This window comes from Lepidochelys kempii, chromosome 5, assembly GCF_965140285.1.
Source record: "Lepidochelys kempii isolate rLepKem1 chromosome 5, rLepKem1.hap1, whole genome shotgun sequence".
In the NCBI taxonomy this organism is placed as follows: domain Eukaryota; kingdom Metazoa; phylum Chordata; order Testudines; family Cheloniidae; genus Lepidochelys; species Lepidochelys kempii.
Window position 1 is genome coordinate 56,238,742 of NC_136384.1, and position 20,393 is coordinate 56,259,134.

The 20,393-nt window shown below is 40.2% G+C and overlaps 1 protein-coding gene across 1 annotated transcript in view; it reads left to right on the forward strand.

The window, feature by feature from the left end:
* Positions 1–20,393, forward strand: part of RASA1 (RAS p21 protein activator 1) — a 118,322-nt gene that overhangs the window by 81,220 nt on the left and 16,709 nt on the right. Inside the window, exons 14-21 of the mRNA XM_073344424.2 lie at positions 4,119–4,276; positions 4,620–4,696; positions 15,035–15,207; positions 15,516–15,675; positions 15,893–16,035; positions 16,850–16,965; positions 18,263–18,349; positions 20,232–20,299. Of these exons, the coding sequence (XP_073200525.1) occupies positions 4,119–4,276; positions 4,620–4,696; positions 15,035–15,207; positions 15,516–15,675; positions 15,893–16,035; positions 16,850–16,965; positions 18,263–18,349; positions 20,232–20,299 (982 nt within the window). The remainder of the gene's footprint in view (positions 1–4,118; positions 4,277–4,619; positions 4,697–15,034; positions 15,208–15,515; positions 15,676–15,892; positions 16,036–16,849; positions 16,966–18,262; positions 18,350–20,231; positions 20,300–20,393) is intronic.

The following is a 20,393-nucleotide window of genomic DNA, read 5'->3' on the forward strand; positions in this document are numbered from 1 at the left end:
ATGAATCCTGCCTCCGGTGTCCGGGAGAAGCCCATCAGTTGGACAAGTGCAAGATCTGCAAGGCCTTCGAGCCTCACATGAGGAAAGAGGAACATTTGATTAAAACAACTCCATATGGAGTAAGCCCTCTGTCTGCAGCAGAACCTGGCCCCTAGCGCCTAGCTGTGAAGCGCTCCTCCAGCGGTGCCGACCACGGTACCGAAAAAGGACTCGGCATGCCTACCCAGGGGCTGGCAGTCTCCCGGGCCACAGAAGCGTTCTCCCCTGCACCGCTCTCATTCACCGGCTGCCCGTAAGAATCAGGCACAGGCAAAGTCTCCCCAGCAGCCTGTCCCGTACATTGCTCCCCTGATGAACAAGGTACATTATCAGTTCATGGCCCTCCCATTCAGGCTGTGCACAGCTCCTCTTATCCTCACCAAGTGCATGGCAGTGGTGGCAGCCTTTCTTCGCCACCACCACGTGCATGTCTACCCTTACCTGGATGACTGGCTGCTTTGGGGCTGCTCCCGCCAGCAGGTGGAGTCGTAGGTGCAAATGGTCAGAGACACATTCGATTGCTCAGGTATCATTCTCAATGTCAGCAAATCCGTCCTCACCCCGACTCAAAGAATAGAGTTCATTGGGGCAGTTCTGGATACGAATCAAGCGAGAGTCTTCCTGCCAGAGATGAGGTGCCTGGCCCTTTTGCAGTTAATCAGCAACCTTTGCAGCTTTCCCTCCACCATGGTGAGGCAGTGTCTCAGGCTGCTGGGCCATATGGCGTCCTGCACTTAAGTGGTTCAACATGCCAGGTTATGACTCAGGCCTCTGCAAACGTGGCTTGCGTCTGTGTACTGCCCAAGCCGCGACAGTCTGGACATGGTGCTGACCGTCCCGAGGCACACCCTCGATTTCCTACATTGGTGACTAGATCCCCACATGGTAGACGCTGGGGTTCCTTTTCACCCTCCCCAATCCACTTTAACTCTGGTAATGGATGCAGACGTGTTGGGCTGAAGAGTGCATCTCAGGAGCCTGACAACTCAGGGCTTGTGGCAGGTAGAGGAACCGGCTCTGCATATCAACATCAAAGAACTCAGGGCAATCCGCCTCGCCTGCCAAGCGTTTCTCTCTGCCTTGCAGGGCCACTGTGTTGCAGTACTGATGAACAATACCACAGCCATGTTTTATATAAACGGACAAGTGGAGCCTGATTGTCTCCTCTCTGTCAGGAAGCCCTCCTGCTGTGGAAATTTTGTCTATCCCACTCCATCCTTCTTCAGGCTTTGTACCTGCCAGGAGTTCAGAACGTGCTGGCGGACAGCTTGAGCAGACGTTTCCTCACGCACGAGTGGTCAATTCATCCGGACGTCATCCAGTCCCGGGTTTCCCCGAATTGATCTGTTCGTCACTTGGGTCAACAGGAAGTGTCCAACCTTCTGCTCCTTCAGGGGCCACAGCCCAGGCTCGATCGCAGATGCGTTCATGATTCCATGGTCCGGTCATCTGCTGTACGCCTTCCCGTCATTCCCGCTTATCCATAAGGTGCTTCTCAAGGTCCGCAGGGACAAAGCAGAAGTCATACTGGTGGCCCCAGCTTGGCCTCGCCAGTGCTGGTACCCCACCCCTGTGGACTTTTCGGTTCGGTCACTGGTACGGCTACCTGACCTCATTTCACAAAATTATAGTCGCCTCCTTCACCCAGACCTTCAGTCGCTCCATCTCATGGCCTGGAGGATCCGTGACTGAACCAGGCAGCGCTTGCCTGCTCGGACCTGGTGAGACAGGTGCTTCTGGAGAGCTGCAAGCCATCTGCTAGAGCCACATACAGGGCGAAATGGAAGAAGTTCTCTAGCTGGTGTGCCCAAAGGCAGGTACTTCCACTCCAGGCTCCCATCCCTTGTATCCTAGATTATCTTCTGTGCCTGAAGGACCAGCATCTGGCATTCGGTTCCATCAAGGTCCACCTCACAGCCATCTCAGCGTTTCACCCAGGCGTTTCCGGGCGCTCGGTGTTCATGCACCCCATCGTGCGTCATTTCCTGCAAGGTCTGGAAAAGATACATCCCTGATGAAGCCCCCTATTCCGGCCTGGGACCTCAACCTAGTCCTCTCCCACCTCATGGGCCCTTCCTTTGAGCCGCTAGCTTGTTGTTCGCTTCTTTGCCTCTCTTGGAAGGTCGCTTTTCTGGTGGCTATCACCTCGGAATGATGCATGTCTGAACTGCAGGCCCTCATGTCTGAGCCTCCATACACTATCTTCCATAAGGACAAAGTGCAACTTCAGCTTCATCCAGCCTTCCTTCCCAAAGTGGTGTCCCACTTCCATGTTAGCCAGGACATCTTCCTGCCAATTTTCTACCCAAAACCACACTACAGTCCCCACGAACAGCAACTGCGTTCACGGGATGTCAGGAGGGCGCTCGCTTTCTATATTGACCGCACAAAGCTGTTCCGCAAAACAACCCAGTTGTTCGTTGCCTTAGCAGAGCAGATGAAAGATTTGCCAGTCTCTTCCCAGCAGACCTCCTCCCAGATCACGGCGTGTATCTGCGCTTGTTATGACTTGGTGAAGGTTCCGCCGCCTGCCATCACAGCTCACGCCATGAGGGTGCAGGCCTTGTCGACAGCCTTCCTGGCCCATGTACCTCTCCAGGAAATCTGCAGGGTGCCAAGTGGTCTTCAGTGCACACCTTCACGTTGCACTACGCCATTGTCCATGAATCTCGGGACGATGCGGCCTTTGGCAGAGTGGTACTTCGGTCGGCTATACCTTGACTCCAACCCCACCTCCGAGGTAAGGCTTGGAAGTCACCTAACTGGAATTGATATGAGCAAGCGCTTGAAGAAAAAACAGTTACTCACCCTTTTTGTAACTATTGTTCTTCGAGATGTGTTGCTCACATCTATTCCATTCCCCACCCCACCCCCCCTTCCCCTCTGAAGGAGTTGCTGGCAAGAAGGAATTGAAGGTGGGGTTGGGCTGGCAGGATCGTATATAGAGCGCCACGCCAGGGGGCTCCACAGCCGGCCCAACAGGTAGCTGCTAAGGAAAAGTTTCCATCAGCCGTGCATCCGGCACACGCGCACACCTAACTGGAATAGATATGAGCAACACATCTCTAAGAACAACAGTTACAAAAAGGGTGAGTAACTGTTTTTTTCCAGGTTTATTGTACCTCCTTCTGAAGCTGCTATTGTTACAGATGGTATACTGCACTTAGATGGATCACAGTCCTGGTCTACTATGGTGTTGGCTATGTATACTCTATAAATATCTGATCGGATTCCCACTGATACCAATGGGAGTTGGATTGGGCCATAGATTCCGAGTATGAAGGTTAAAGCAAAGGGTGCTTATTAGTACTGTAAATAATTCTGAATGCAAACTAAGTTCTCTGAGAGGACTTCAAACTTCAGATATTTTAGTAAATTTTCTAATGTCCCCTGAGAGCACAATTTAAAGATAGTATGACCATCAAAAGGTGCTATAATTTGAGCATCTGTAGTGCAGATAGAACTGCTCCCTTTGGAAAATGGAGAAAGTTTGTATTTAAATAAAACTTGTTTCAAGAAAGAAATTATGAGTTATTGTTTGTATTCTGATGGCAACCAGGTCTTAAACCCCAGTAGCATTGGGTGCTGTCCATGGCCCCTGCTCCAAGGGATTTATAATCTAAGATCTGGATTTTACATTTGGATCTGCTAGCGCAAAATCCAGTGCTTATCTGGAATCCTGTTTACTTCAGTAGGACTCTATGCAGGTGTAGCACTCAGCACAAGTAAGTCTAATGCCTAATAAATATTATGGCCATAAAGGACAAAAAATAGATGATGTATTGGGAGAAAAAGAAAAAAAAATCAAAGTGATCTGAATGGTTGAGAATGATTCTTTTTAAAATTTATCGCCACCTACCCCTCTAATAAGCTATTGTGTTACTGCTTTTTGACAATGGTTTGCTATTATTCCTTGACTATTTCCTATTCTTTGTTTTTCCTTTATTTAAGTAATTATCTAGGTTTGATCAGCAAATTTTAGTGTGTGTCTGGCACTTGTATGTTAAAACGAAAGCTTTTAGAGCTGAAAAAATTCACCCTCTTCTATGTTAAGATTAAATCTTGTATATTTTCTTCAGGTCAGCAGCCTTATTTTACATGTTGAAGAAGCTCATACTCTCCCAGTAAAACACTTTACTAATCCGTATTGTAACATCTACCTGAACAGTGTCCAGGTAGCAAAAACGCATGTCAGGGAAGGGCAGAACCCTGTATGGTCAGAGGAATTTGTCTTTGAGTAAGTCTTGCTCTTTTTGAATTATAATAACATTTAAAAACTTGATATTTCTTAATACTTTATAGGTAGTGTGTTGATGATGATTAATTGAATTTTTATTTCTATCTTATTAAAAATTGACTAGATGGTTATATATACATAACCTTCATTCAGCCACACGTTTTTCCTGTTGCATCCTAGATATTTTTGTTTAATGTAATATAACAGCAAGTGTATGACTAATAAAGTTTTCTCTGGATGGTGGAACTAAACAATAGAAAATAATGTGTAATTGAACTTTTTAGTTTAATTAAAACGCCAAAGGAGTACAGTATTAATCAAGATTTTCTAATTTTTTCTCTAGTGATCTTTCACCTGATATCAACAGATTTGAGATAACTCTTAGTAACAAAACAAAGAAAAGTAAAGATCCAGATATATGTAAGTCTTATTTCTGTAAAAGAGAGAGAGATATATTACATGAACAGAGAACAAAGCTGTTTTCCCTTTGCAACACTTTTATCACTCTTGTGTAGGGTGGTTTGATTTATATTTTGATTTAAATCATTCATTTTAATAATGATTTAAATCAGCAAGCAGGAAACCTCAATGTAAATCATTGATTTTAATCATGTTTTGCATTGGTACTTTATATTTTCCTGAAGAAAGATTGATTCTCATTGGTTGTTAGCTATTAAAATATGTTGAATTGCAACTAAATATAATACACTAAGTTTGATGCTTTTTTTTTGCCAACTTGGTGAATATGCCATATGGATACACTCTTATTTAAGCAGTTTTAAGAATCTGAATAAATAAGTTGTTTTTTACATTTTTAGTGATGATAGAAAATGGTGAAAAAGTGCATTTCTTATTTGCTAGATTTTTTTATTTGTAATTTGGGTCAAGCTCGAGTGGGATGGAAATTCAGATTTGATTAAAAATGCTCAAAAGCAATTTAATTTTAAAAAATTAAAACTACCTTAAAAGTGCTGGATACAGAAGAAAAAAATGTTTATCATAAAATTTATCGTAACATTTTGCATTTAAAAATGATTTATTAAGCAAAGGAAATATCTGTAGTAAGTGACTTGAATTGATTGTGTGGTCACCATGTTTGTCAAGATTTTAGAGCTAATAGATCTCATCCTCTCACACCTATTCGTATGTTGGGAGAGGAAAATAAGCTTTCTTGCTTTTTTCAACTCCAAATTGGTTTCTTAACTTTGCTTTAACTAGACATTTAGCTGAATAAACTGAATATGAAATGGGAAAAAAAAATTCTCTCTGCGCCTGCAGAAGAGGCCACTGTTGTCAAAAGTTAATTAGCCCTTCAACATACTCTGGTTCCAGGAGCTTAGCCAGTGAGTTTAGTTCAGTGGTTTGACTTTCTTTAAAACCTGGCAACAAATATATGCTGCTTAGTATTATTATTATTAATGTTTAATTTAAATGATTTTAATAGATTATAATTATTTTAGGCCTTAACACACACATTGTGAATTTCAACTATAATTTTAAACAGGTTTATTTTAAAAGATACCCTCGCATTTAATGTACATAAATCCAATTAAAATCAATTTTTTAGTTTTTAAATTGATTTTATCCACACCAAAACAATAGTCGCACAACAGAAGATAGATTTCTGCATTGCATTTTTGCAATTACTCTATGTTGTTAGTGTATTCATTCCTTAGAAGTACCTTACTGACGTATTAAAACTTTAGAAATAGTATATGTTCTCATAACTGCAATAAAATGGTCAATAACTTAGTTAAAAATTATCTTTTGTCCAATGTATCTCACTAGATATATCCTAGACTAGCTATTACACTATATTATGATACTACCTCTCATCAAGCAGGAGGAAATAGGCTGTGAATCTTATCCTGTTCTATAAAAGGCAAGACTCCACCTAAGGTAACTTCCTTGATCTTTCGGATCTCTCCAAGACTGGCAGTATGGAGTTTGCTTAGGTCTCTCCAGTTCTTTGCTGTTTCTAGTTGGATTATGAGGGAATAGGAGGGGATGAAGGAAAAGGGAACAGGAAAAGTGAAAATTCTTTGGTTTCTAACAAAGCCTCAGTACCCTATTGATCCAACTGAGCCTGCCTTATGTCCTGGACATAATATCACAGAACTACAGCAAGATGATGCATCCCAGTCCTCTTAGCCTCCATGTCACAGCTTGGATGCCTAATGGTTAACTCCTCAGGAAACAGAGTATTCCCTGGAGGTTCAAAACATTTCTTTAAATAGCAGAAAGCCATCCATCAGCTATACTTACTTGATGAAGTGGAGAAGATTCTCTGTATGGTCCCAGCAGAAAGATACTCCTCCTTTGCAGACTTCCAAACAATATATATATTCTGGATGATCCATCTAAAAGTGAAAGATCTCTGAAAGTTCCCTTGGCAGCCATTTCTGCATTCCATCCTCTGGTGGGGAGGAAGAGCTTTTTTTCCCCCAACCCCAAAATCTTTTTGATTTTTGAAGGGGTTAGACAGACTTATCCCACATTTAACAGACCCCACAACTTTTAGGGATCTAAATTTGGTTTTGTCAGCTCTAACAGACACCCCGCCTTTTGAACCTCTGGCTACTTGTTTGCTTTCTCATCTCTCGATATAGAGTTTCTGGCGACTATTACCACCACCAGGAGAGTGACAGAGCTGCAGACTGACTCCCCATATTCTATAAAGGTAGTCTGTTTACATCCAGAGCTTACATTTCTCGCTAAGGAGGTGACTGATTTTCACCTAAATCAGACTGCATACTTCCAACTTTTTTTTCCAAAGCCTCACTCTCCTAAAGAGACTTCATACTTTAGACATCTGCTGGGCATTAGCTTTTTACCTGGACATGACTAAACAGCTTTGTGTATCCTCTCAATTATTCATCTCCTTTTCTGATAGAATGAAGGAGCAACCTGTCTCTTCTCCTGCATTTCTCCCTATATTCTGCTGTTATGAAATGGCTCCGGCTTCTACACCAGAGAGTGTTTTAGTACATTCTACAAGAGCACAAGCTGTGACAGCTGCTTTCTTGGGTCAGGTACTCATCAGTGACATTTGCAGGGCTGCAATTTGGTCATCTGTTCATACTATCACGGCTTATTATGCTCTCTCTCAAGCTTCAAGAGATAATGCTAGATTTGGGAGAGTTGCATTGCAATCCTTGTTCAGTTAGATTCTGAAATCTTCCTTCATCTTGAACTGCTTGCAAGTCACCTGAAGTAGAATGGACATTTGCAATCATTTGAAGAGAAAAAATGGATACTTACCTGGTGTTACACATGTCCATTCCATGACCCACCCTCCTTCCTTTCTTCACTGGATTCCAGCAAGAAGGGGTTGAGGCAGCTCCATCCTTTTGTACCTTTTGCTAGCAGCAAGAGAACACGGAGGGTGTATGTGCCCGCCCCAGCAGCCACTTTGGCTGTGGTGGACTTGATGTGCACGCACTGAAGTAGAATGGACAAGTGCAACAAATCTCAAAGAACAACTGTAACAAAACAGGTAAGTTCCTGTTTTGTTTCAGGCGAATAAAATGCTTTTCAGGTTTCCAGTTCTCCAGGCTCAGTGTTACTTCTCAGCCTTCAGTGTGGTTCCTGCTGTTCAGTCTGCCACTTTGCAGGCACAGTTTGTGCCTGTCTATAACATAGCTCATCCCCCTTGCTCCCACCTCCCTGCTATTTGTTCTGTGTCTGCTTTCCTCACTTGCTGTCTATCTGTGCTGTTCATGTTGCCTTTACTGCCTGACATATTCCTTTTGGGGTTAGCTTAGACTCCTCCCAAGAACTGCACTGAGTACATTCTTGTTCCAGCATGTTCAGACTTACCCTCCCCACAGCCTGTACACTTAGCTCTCGGAGCAGGTTTGCTTTCTGCAGCACAAGTTTTCTTTTGTGCAGCAAACACTAGTATCTCCTTCAGTCCTGGTCCCTCCCCCTTTGAATACCTTTACAGGTTCTTTAACCCACCTTTGAGCTCCCCCAAGATGTATCCCATTTGGAAACTGCTATAGAAAATTATATTGTTGCCATTTGGACACTTTAGATGAATATAAGAGATGATCCCACAATCACCTATTTCCACTCCATCTCTATTCCCTATCCGCTACTCCTTCTTTAAATACACATTGATTTAAGATGCATGACTTGGCTCAAAGGCCTAACAGATGGATAGCTGTCCCTCTTAGAATGAAACTGTGGATTTGTATGAGTCATCAGATGAGCCACCATCAGTGGGAGAATTCTTCTAAGTTACCTGACCCACTGAGGCTATAGGCTGACCCATTTCTATAGATCAGGCTGACCCACTGATCTATAGAACTTTTAGCTTCTTGGGTCTGGAAGCTTACTATCTCCCTTTTCCATCAGCTTAAAAAAGACTCTTCTGGAAGGCTGTTCTCTTAAATGAAACTGTTTGGGAGGTAGTGAACCAGGAGAGGAGTCTGACAAGGTAGTTAGAAGTTAAGATAAATAGGCTTATAGAAATGTAGGTCTGGAAGGGACCTTGAGAGGTCATCTAGTCCATCCCACTGTGCTGAGACAGGACCAAGTAAACGTAGACCATCCCGGATAGATGTTTGTCTAATCCATTCTTAAAAACCTTCAATAGAGGGGGTTTCACAACCTCCTTTGGTATTCCAGTGCTAAATTGCCCTATAGTTAGAATGTTTTTCCTAATATCTTACGTAAATCTCCCTTGCTACAGATTAAGCCCGTTACTTTTTGTCCTACCTTCAGAGGGCATGGAGGACAAAAGATCTCCATCCTCTTTATACCAGCCCTTAATGTATTTGAAGGCTTTTATCAGGTCCACCTTCATCTTCTTTTCTCAAGACTAAACTCGCCCAGTTGTATTAACCTTTCCTAATAGGTTAGGTTTTCTAACCCTTTTATCATTTTTGTTGTTCTCCTCTGGACTCTTTTCAGTTTGTCCTTATCTTAAAGTGTGTGGGCTCCAAACTGGACATAGTACACCAGCTGAGGCCTACCCAGTGCTGAGTAGAATGGAACAGTTATTTCCTGTCTCTCACGACACACCTGTTAATATATCCCAGAGTAATAGCTTTTTTTGCAACTATATCATATTGTTAGAAGTTTGTGACCCACTGTAACCTCCAGGCCCTTTTCAGCAGTTACTACTGCCTCGCCATATATTCCCATTTTGCATTTGTGCATTTAACTTTTTCTTCCGAAGTGTAGTGTTTTGCACTTGCCTTTATTGCATTTCTTCTATTGAATCTTATTGTTTTCAGACCAATTGTCCCATTTATGAAGGTCATTTTGAATTCTAATCCTGTCTTCTAGAGTGCTTGCAACCCTTCCTACCTAGGTGTTATCCGCAAATTTTATAAGTGTATTCTCCACTCTATTATCCAAGTAATTAATGAAAATATTGTTTAGTATTGGACCTAGGACAAATTCCTGTTAGACTCCACTAATTATGTCCTCCAAGTTTGACGGTGAACTATTGATAGTATGACAAAGTTCCTCCTCTACCTTGGTGGGTTTTGCGCTTATTGGCGGATTTGCTCACCTCGGAGATTCATGGCAGTCCTCAGTTTGGCCATTTTTGTGAACCCACAGTCCAGGTCAACTCCTCCAGTATCAAGTAGGGAGTTGTGGGAGATAGGGAGAACCTGGGTCCGCACTCTACTCTGGGTTCCAGCCCAGGGCCCTGTGGATTGCAGCTGTCTACAGTGGCTCCTGTAATAGCTGTGCGACAGCTACAACTCCCTGGGCTACTTCCCCATGGCCTTCTCCCAACACCTTCTTTATTCTCACCACAGAACCTTCCTCCTGATGCCTGATAATGCTTGTACTTCTCAGTCTTCCAATAGTACGCCTTCTCACTCTCAGCTTCTTGCACCTCTTGCTCCCAGCTCCTCGCACGCACAACACAAACTGAAGTGAGCTCCTTTTTAAACCCAGGTGCCCTGATTAGCCTGCCTCAATTGATTCTAGCAGCTTCTTGATTGGCTGCAGGTGTTCTAATCAGCCTGTCTGCCTTAATTGTTTCCAGAAAGTTCCTGATTATTCTGGAACCTTCCCTGTCACCTTACCCAGGGAAAAGGGACGTACTTAACCTGGGGCTAATATATCTCCCTTCTATCACTCTTCCTTAGCCAGCTGGTCTGACCCTGTCACAATAGCTACTTTTTGAATATGGTCTTTCAACCAGTTGTGCACTCACCTTATACTAATTTCATCTAAACCACATTTCCCTAATTTGCTTTTGAGAGTATCATGTGGGACTGTGTCAAAAACCTTATTAAATTCAAGATATATAATCTCTGCTTCCCCCATCCACTAGGCCAGTAACTCCGTCAAAGACGGAAATTAGGTTGGTTTGGCATGATTTGTTCTCGTCAAATCCATGATGGATATTAAATATCACCCTATTATCCTTTAGGTGGTACCCTTAATTAAAAGTCTTCACTTCCTACTGAGTCTGTGGCTTTGCTCCTGATTTCTGTGACAACTAGGTGAATGCTTCTCTGAGAGTCTCAGGAAATCACAGGTACCCACTTTGAGTTGATGTCCAAGGTTCTTATTTGGACCTGAGCAATAATAGATTACCTGAGTTGCAAATGCTATGATTCACCTTCTGGAGGAATCTTTGGATGTCTCCTTTGAGGCCCACCCAACAGGTAAGGTGGCATTTCCATGCTGGCTTTTAGAGCATGGATATGGTGTTGGAACAGTGAGAAAAGTAACAGGCTCCTGTCCCCCATAATAAGGAGCAGCTATTTGTGAGAAATAAAAGCAAAAAAAAAAAATTTTTTTTGAGACAAAAAAAATTCTAATTCCAGTGAATTCTGTCCCATAACTCAAATCACCTGTAAGCCACCTTCCTCTTTCTCTCCCCTGGTAGAGATAATTTTCTATATTGCCCTTTTCCCTGTGTATATCTCCTCTCACAGACAAGGATGATAGTCTTATCAGTAACTGACAGGGTATTCTTTACCCAGACCATATCCCTGACTGCTAAGCGAGCTGTTGAAGGTATGACTTTCAACATGTGAAACTTATTTAAAGGTAATTTGGTTTTCTGTAGTCTTCTCTTCCCTCTTTTTAGGGCAAGGAGGAAGTATCTAACCTCAGAGAGGTGAGTAGAACCTCTCCTGATGTAGGACAGGATGATTGACCGTCTTTCTTGCTTCCTGGTAGATGGACTCTTATAGCATACTAGTGCTTTTATTTAAGATGGGGAATAAGAGACTGTCTTACCTCACGTTACCACTAAGTAATTTCCCCTTATTAAGCACTTACTATGTGCAGTATAAATGTATTTTCCCAAAGAAGCTTTCAGTCTCTCTCACACACTTTGTGCCAAGCTGCCAGGCAGCCATTTTGGAGTCTAGGCATCACCGGAGGGCAGCGGTGCTCTTATCATCTCACTTTTCCCCAGTCATTCCACTAAAATGCTCCCCATGCTAGAGTGTGAGTTATGTAATTCTGGTTCTATTCCATTTGTGTTTTTCCTTATACTAGAAAAATCCCTAGTCAGCTAGTTAAGACTTTTTCCAGCAGTGAAAATCAGACTGAGGGGCCAAGATCTGGCCCCTTATCTTGAGCTGTTGGAAGTTACAAGGCTAAGAAACGGATACAGTTTTTTCAGGGTTTTAATTCTCCTGCCATAGGGCACGACAGTGTGTGTCAAAAGGTGAGTGTAAACACAAGTGTTGTTTCAGAATAGTGTTTTAATATTTGTTTTAGTATTTGTTTTTGGAGTTTGCACATTATGAACATTCATTACACACAATTTCATAGTTATGTTCTCTATTAAAGAGCCTATAGTGTATTCATAAATAATTTTGCAAAACATTTGATTGGGAAACCATTCTGTTTAGTCAATACAGATTTTCTGTATTTTTCTGACACCAATTTGTGTTTAAAATCTGTATGTATGTGTGTAAACATAATATGGCTGGCTTAAAAAAAAAGTAAAGAGTTCCGTACTGATGCTTGAAAAATCTAAACAAATAAAATGTGTTGCTAAACTTCATCTTCTGCTTGTTCCCCACTGAAAGCTACAATGTCATAATTGCTTTTGGTAAGGATTATCATCGAAAGATAAAACCATCAGGTCAGGAATAAGCTCAGTAGGAGATGAACTATTTAGAGAGCTAGATACACAAATCATTTAAAATAACTGTCATCTTGTGTTTTCACTTGGATGAAGATGGCATACACTATTTTTATGTGTAGAAAAATCAACTGTTAGTGTTTCATCATAAAAGGATAGATTGGAAAGGAATACATTTCCTTTTGACTAACAGTAGCCTGTTGTCCAGTACAGTGATCCAGTATGGTCTCTACAAATCACACCATTCTCAGCAATTGTTGCTAGGTAGGATACATTTATTTTCCTTTAGAAAATTGTTGCTGTGATAGTCAGCAACTGCTCTGCAGTCCCTCTGGTCATATCGTTCACTTGGATTTTAAGTCTAAGCATCAGGGCTGTAGTATTTAAAGTTTGAGCTGGGGAGATGTTCTAGCTTGGAAATGCTACCACAATCAAAAGAAAAATGAGAAACTTCAGAGTAAAGCTTTATTACCCACTGTTCCTATCAAGTAAGGTAATGTACCTGTACACTTCACCTGACAATAATAACATTTGAGCATCAGCAAAACAAAAAAATGAATATTGAACCAAATGACGTGTGAAGGCATTAAAATTTAGACTCTGCACTTGGATTTTCAAGAATATTTTCCCCCAAGATTCATGTAAGTAGAGGATTGTGCTTAGCTAGCCCAAAGAGATAACCCATTCACACGTGCAGTAGGCAACTAGTCAACTAGAAGATGAAGCATCTCACCCATTACCTGCCTGAGTTGGATAAATGGATTATCCCATATCAGCCCATATCAAGGCCAATGAGTACTAGAATTGCCACTGGAAGGTCCCAAAGGATGCACAGTGGAGGTGATAGTATTCTGTCCTGTTACCTTGATATGTCAAAAGACATAGTGCTGCAAAAATGAGGCAAATTGATGGCACATGATTATTATTAATAACTTACGTTACATAGCACCATCTGTATGCATTATGTTTGGCAGAGAAGTAAGACAACAAGTTTGTTTCCCGAGGTCTTACAGTTGAAAAATAGACATCTCATAATGAGAGAGAAAAAGAAACAGACACTGCCTGGCAGGTCCAGGCAGTCTGACAAACAAAATGACTTGAAACTTGGGCTATGCCTCTTAAAACTTCACAGGAGTATTTATGTAGGATGTTACCTTCACCTAGTGTCTCTTGAGGCCTGTCAGTGAGGAAGTGCCTTTTCAGAATAGCCAGCACTCATTCTTGAAGTAATCAGCCAGTAGGAAAGGTGCTGCATCTTCCTACCAAGCTGCCAGGTCAAAGAGTTAGTTGCTGTGGGGTGTGACTGGCAGTGGATGGACTGGTAAAGGTCATTGCTCTGTTTTAGTTCTGTTGATTAGCTATGTTCCTTGCATGACTTCTTAGGTGATGGTATAATTTATTATTCATATTAAGATAGTGCCTAAAAGCCCCTATTGTGCTAAGCACTGTACAAAGACTCATTCTTTCACCTTTTAATGAATTTACCATTCTTGGACTGACTTTTGACATTCACCTAGGCTGTCAGATACATGTGGGAAGGGACCCCTTTGTCTTCACTGTTTATAGTACTTAGCATGGTGGGACTCTGATTCTTGATTAGCGTTACCAGATATTACTATGATACAAATATAACTAATCTGGGTGAAATCATAGAAACTGGGGGCCACAATGATTACCTGAAGAGAAACAGTGTGAAGTGTCTTATTTCTTTTATTAAAAAAAACATAATTTTCTAACTTTAGCACCTCAGCCTGGTTTTAAGTGAATATTTAATTTAATCCTAAAAATAATAAAAATTAGATGTGTGACATCCATTGTTTTATGCTGATTTTGTTTTAGAGAGAGGGGGGAGAAAGTTTGTCCTACTTAACAGTTAAGTAAGGCAATGTTAGAATGAACAATGTGGAAGAATGAGCACAGGGTTGAGAATCAGGAGGTCCAGAGTTCTAATTCTAACTCTCACTGATTCACTGGAAAAGGAGTACTTGTGGCACCTTAGAGACTAACCAATTTATTTGAGCATGAGCTTTCGTGAGCTACAGCTCACTTCATCAGATGTTTACCGTGGAAACTGCAGCAGACTTTATATACACACAGAAATCATGAAACAATACCTCCTCCCACCCCACTGTCCTGCTGGTAATAGCTTATCTAAAGTGATCAACAGGTGGGCCATTTCCAGTATATAAAGTCTGCTGCAGTTTCCACGGTAAACATCTGATGAAGTGAGCTGTAGCTCACGAAAGCTCATGCTCAGATAAATTGGTTAGTCTCTAAGGTGTCACAAGTACTCCTTTTCTTTTTTCTTTTTGCGAATACAGACTAACACGGCTGTTCCTCTGAAACTGATTCACTGGGTAACCTTGAACAACTCACTTCTCCTTCCTGTCTCCCCCTTTTGTATGGTTGATGAGCATGAATTTGTTAATGTCTGTATAGTGGTTTGAACAGGTAACACATTCTAAGTATTACTCTTACTTAGACTCCAATCTGCAGGGGTTTATTAAAGGTATAATTTACCAGAGTAGAAGTATGGAATTCTAACTTCTGTTTTATTCATAAACTAATAGTAAACTGCAGTGAATGAGATAAGTGCACTTGAAGTAAATTAATATTTTATATTTAATACTAGTGCCATCCTTGCTGCAAGTAACTTACTCTGAACAATGTTTTTCTTTAAGTGTTCATGCGTTGTCAGTTAAACCGGTTACAGAAAGGACATGCAACAGATGAATGGTTTCAGCTGAGTTCCCACATACCATTAAAGGGTATTGAACCAGGATCTCTGCGTGTCCGAGCACGCTATTCTATGGAGAAAATCATGCCAGAAGACGAGTACAGTGAGTTTAAAGAGGTATTAAGTTACTTTGACAGTTTAATTTTCCTTGAAAGTTATTTAACATGCAAAATTAAAACATTTAAAATATAACCCATTAAATTAAAGTAATTGTCCAGCCTGGCAGTTTAACAGTGTATGAAGGCTAATGTGTTTGGTATTTCGAGGCTGATCTTAATTATACACCCTTTATGAAATTGTTAATGCACTACTCACCAAGCAATATATAGTGATATCTTCGCAGGAATAGGCGCCTCTTGTCGGTTTGTCTGAAGCTGTGGTATACTAGAATTCTTAATGTTACAAGGTTTAATTTTTCTTTTTAGCTTATACTACAGAAGGAGCTGCATGTAGTCTATGCCTTATCACATGTATGTGGACAGGACCGAACACTATTGGCTAGCATTTTACTGAAGATTTTTCTTCATGAAAAGCTTGAGTCATTGCTCTTACGAACACTAAATGACAGGGAAATAAGCATGGAAGGTACAGTACAAATACGTTAATTCTAAATTTCATTTACTAAAATGTTGGAGAGAAAATTATAGTCCATCACCTACTTTTCCCACTTCGTGAATAAATCCAGCTCTTAGGTGTGCATAACACTTGCATGTGGCAATTTTTTTCTTCCTCCTCCATTCATCCTTTAAAATGAAGTGAAGTTACATATTTATTTCATAATGGTAAAATATTATTTCTTCAGATGAAGCTACGACCTTATTTCGTGCTACCACGCTGGCAAGCACCCTTATGGAACAGTATATGAAAGCTACAGCAACAAGTTTTGTTCATCATGCGCTGAAAGACTCTATTTTAAAGATAATGGAAAGCAAGCAGTCTTGTGAGGTGAGAACTTGGATATATCTAATTATGTTCTGAAACACTTGGCTTTGTTGAAGAAAAAATTATTGTATAGTGGTTGTTCAGATGTTCCGTATTTTGTCTAAATTACTAGCTTTAAGGGAATGTTAACCTTTCTGAAACTAAATTCTGATTCCATCAGAAATCCCAGGAATTAGAAATAGAACTTCTCATGAAAGTGCTTTCTATATTTGGTACTCTTCCTAAAAATGTATTTGAGAAATGTGCACAGCTCTGCTTTTTAATGTAAATTTTAAGGGTTTTTTTAAAAATTGGAGCAATTGTTCTTTCATAATAGATTATAGATTATTCTAGAGGGATAGCTCATCTCCCTCCTAATTTTGAGAATTTCTGGGCAATTCAAGGAGCGATTAGAGTCAGTTTTTGAAGTAATTTTTTATTTAAAACTTCATTGAATTAATTGCTGATTTTTTGCTTGCTGTATTTAAACCTACCCTACTAGTTTCCTCTTTTCACCCAGTGACTTAAGTATAAAGGGATGAGTGAACCCATCCCCAATGAATTAAAATAAATTTTGAGTTTAAAAAAATGGATGATAATGAATGTTTTTATACTTAGTGCTGTGCACGCACTGTTGCCCCTCCACATTTTTGTTTGCCTGCCAGCATTGAAGCATAAGTCCCAAGAGGCTCCACAGCCCTGAGGCTTATGTACAGCAGCACAACACTTTACCACCATGCCTCAAATCATAATATTTAATTAATTTTGTAGGTGCCTAAATCTGTTGGTATTTTAGAAAAGAAACTTCACTTAACATGCTGATTTTTCTTTTTTGTAGCTAAATCCTTCAAAGTTAGAAAAAAATGAAGATGTGAACACTAACTTAACTCATCTGCTGAGCATACTTTCTGAATTAGTGGAGAAAATATTCATGGCTGCAGAAATATTGCCTCCGTAAGTTAGTGCTTTGTATAAATAGTTCGGATTCGATCAGAAATTTCATTTTGCGTAACTAGCTTTGTTTCTTACAAAAATTGATGTAGCAGCATGCCCTCTGCTCATCTATTGTAAGATTAATTTCCTCAGTTTTTGAGGCTGTGTCTGAGCACATACCAAATTGCCTCTGCATGACAGGGAAAAGCAAAACAGTGTATGCTAGCTCGTGCATGAATTAGCTATTAAACAGTTTCTTTCTTCCTTATTGGAGGAAGAGTACCATCATAACTAGTAAGGGAAAAACTGGTTAGGGGTGAGGAGGGATAAAAATGCCAAAATTCTGTGTTCCCATCGTGGAGGCAGGGATTCTCAGGCTGTTGTGGGGGGACTAGAAACTAGGGACCAATTATAAAGTGGCTGAATTGAACACAACCTTTTCCCCACCTCTTCCTGCTGAAAAAAGGGACATTATGGCATCACTAAAACTATGTGCCTGTGGTGAGATGACACTTTTACTATGAAAACATCTGTACTGATCACCAGTGCTGAAAGTTTAAATAAGAGGTATAGTTTTGGCCTTTTGACACCACTAATTTAGAATAGAGATAGTCATAACACAAGTTCTACTTCAAATTTAAAACCCTGCACTTACTCCATGGTTTAATTGTAAATCAACTTATCTGAAGTTGTCAGCATTATGTGCTTTTTTATCTTCTTTAATCAGTTTATTAGTTTATTGCATCACTAACAATTAATAAATCATAAGCAGGGTCCTGTATTTATCCATGGTCAGATACCACTGAAATTTTTTGTGTTTGTTAGTGATAGTTTCAGCTGCCATCTTGTGTTGTCTCTCCTCCAAGGAACTGTAATTCTCCAATATGTATGTAACAGACTGGAAGAATTTGCCTGGAAGACTCCACTTTGTTCTCAGGTGTTCTTCTTGGGAGAAGGCTAACAACTTGATGTGATTACTTTTAAGCACATCTGTATGTCCCATTGAATTTAAACGGAAGTTCCATTCACCAAATTAAACCTTTCATATAATTAATTTTTTTTTAATGGATGAAACACAAACAAATAAGAATTAAAAACATGAGTCTTTAATCAATCCCATTTGTTCTTTGACAAAATGAAGCCCTACTTGAAAGCAGTGATACAAATACTGACGAAGTACCTGTACAAAATATACACAGATGTAACCTTATGTTGGTGAAAGGCTTTCTACGGTATTTGTAAGTGCACATTTATTTATGGCAATAAATATTTTAAATTGCTTAATGTGTTAAGGCTATTAACTCTACTATTTTGACAGGACATTGAGATACATTTATGGGTGTTTGCAGAAGTCTGTACAACACAAGTGGCCAACCAATACCACAATGAGAACCAGAGTTGTTAGGTAAGCTGCTTGTCATTTCATTTGTTTGTATGTTATAAAAGTTCAGAAAGAAAAGGTCTTATATTGAGGAAGTGATACACATTGTTAGTACACTAGTTAGTTTAGCTTGAATTGCCTAGTAATTTCAGCATCTGTAATGCATGACACTGAATATTGGATTTTAAAACTTCCAAATAATGCAGCAAAATGCAAGTAAATTCAAATTGTTGTGTTACTTTCCTTTTCACATATTTAAAGAGGAAAATATCCTATAGTTGGGTATGAAAAGAGACATTGAGACTGATATGCCTTTGAAACAATATAATTGCATTGTGATAATGTTTGTGGATGTCAGAAAATTAACTTATTACTTCTCGGTAGGCTGTGTAGTAATGCAGTGCAGTCTATTTAAGATTGGTCCACTTATGATTGTAAAATAGAAAAGAGAGTTTCTTAATCAAACACACAGATTCATTATAGTTTTGTTATTGCTTACATTTTACAAGGCATTTTCTAAACTGCCAGACAAATGATTGTTTATTAGGATGTATAAACTGTCTCCAAGGGTTAAAACAGGCACAGCAATAGTTCTGCACAGATGTTTTAATGTCTCGGCCTGTCCACTAACATATTATCACCTTTATTATTACCTTTGGGGTAACTGATCAAGATGGCAAACTTAAGGGGAAAGCTCTGGTTTAGAATGAGAAAGAAAGTGATTACTGATCCTCTTCTGATTAAAAAATATATGAAAGCAGCTGTTTGCAGTTCTCTGTAGGTTGGGAAAACCTTCCTTTGCTAGACAGGTGGCTAAAGAAATGTAAATCTCAGTCTGTCTGCAGAGGTCAAAAATCTCAACCATTTGTATGGTTAAGTGCTGACTCAAAGCTAAGGGAAGTTGTTCTCTGTTCTCAGATCCATTTTAATACTTTTGACTGAGACCTCTTTTTTTACTGCCGTGTTCTTTATGGAACTCTGGGATTTAAGGCAGAGAAAAGGATTTCTTTTCCACGTTGCTGCAAAGAGAACTGTCCTAGGAAATGCAGCACTCGTTCTTGTCAGATTTGCCAGTTCATTATGTTTCAGAGGAGCTCAGTTGCTTGCTTGTAATTTAGACAAACAAATTGGTATGGATAATAGCAGAAACATTCATAGTGGTTGAAAAACTAGGACCAAAACTGGAAAAAAAAAAATGTTATTTAGGTAGGCTGCATCACTAGGGACCCGATAGTAGAGGGACTAAGGAATGCCTTCGGAGGAATGTCTAAGAACTTAGCGGTTTTGATTAGCAACACTGTTTTTCCTCAATTGTTTGAGCTTGGACCTAAGATCTTGGGCTGCAAAGTGGACAAGGGAGAATCAACTTAATGTAGGGAGTCATCTGACAATGTAGAGGTAACAACACTGCGTTTCTTCCATGCTCCAAAAGAAAGTTTGGTGGTTGAAGCAGTGATGGCCACAAGAAAGACTGGGTACACCAATAACAATGTTCCAGAACACTCAGTGCCAATGCTGATTTACTTGGGTGCTGAACTGACCAATACTGAGCTGAAATACTCAGCTTTGGACGGGAAAGCCAGGCTTTCATGGCTAAAGGCCATGTTGTGTTTTGGAAGGTGCTGTCTGCCTTAGTCATGTGCTTTCCCAAAAACAAGCATCGGGAGCTCAGAAACCCATGCACAAGGATATAGATCTGGCCCGGCATAAGAGCGAGACCAGTCTTCACAGCAGGTTTGATAATAGCAAGATATTCTTAATTAACAAACATATTCACAGCATCTAAGATGACTAGTTAAACTGTTTTAAAGAGATTACTATTTCCACACCACCTTAAATGAATATACAATTTTACGCTAAATACAAAAACTAAATTATTGAATAAATCACTTTTCTCCCTTTTCAGTGGCTTCGTTTTTCTCCGACTGATTTGTCCTGCCATCCTGAACCCAAGGATGTTCAATATCATCTCAGGTGACTATGCACTTCAGACTTTGAATACGTGGTATTGGTACAATAGTTGAAATGAGTTACCTTAATATGTCACTATGCTCACTATATCTTCCAG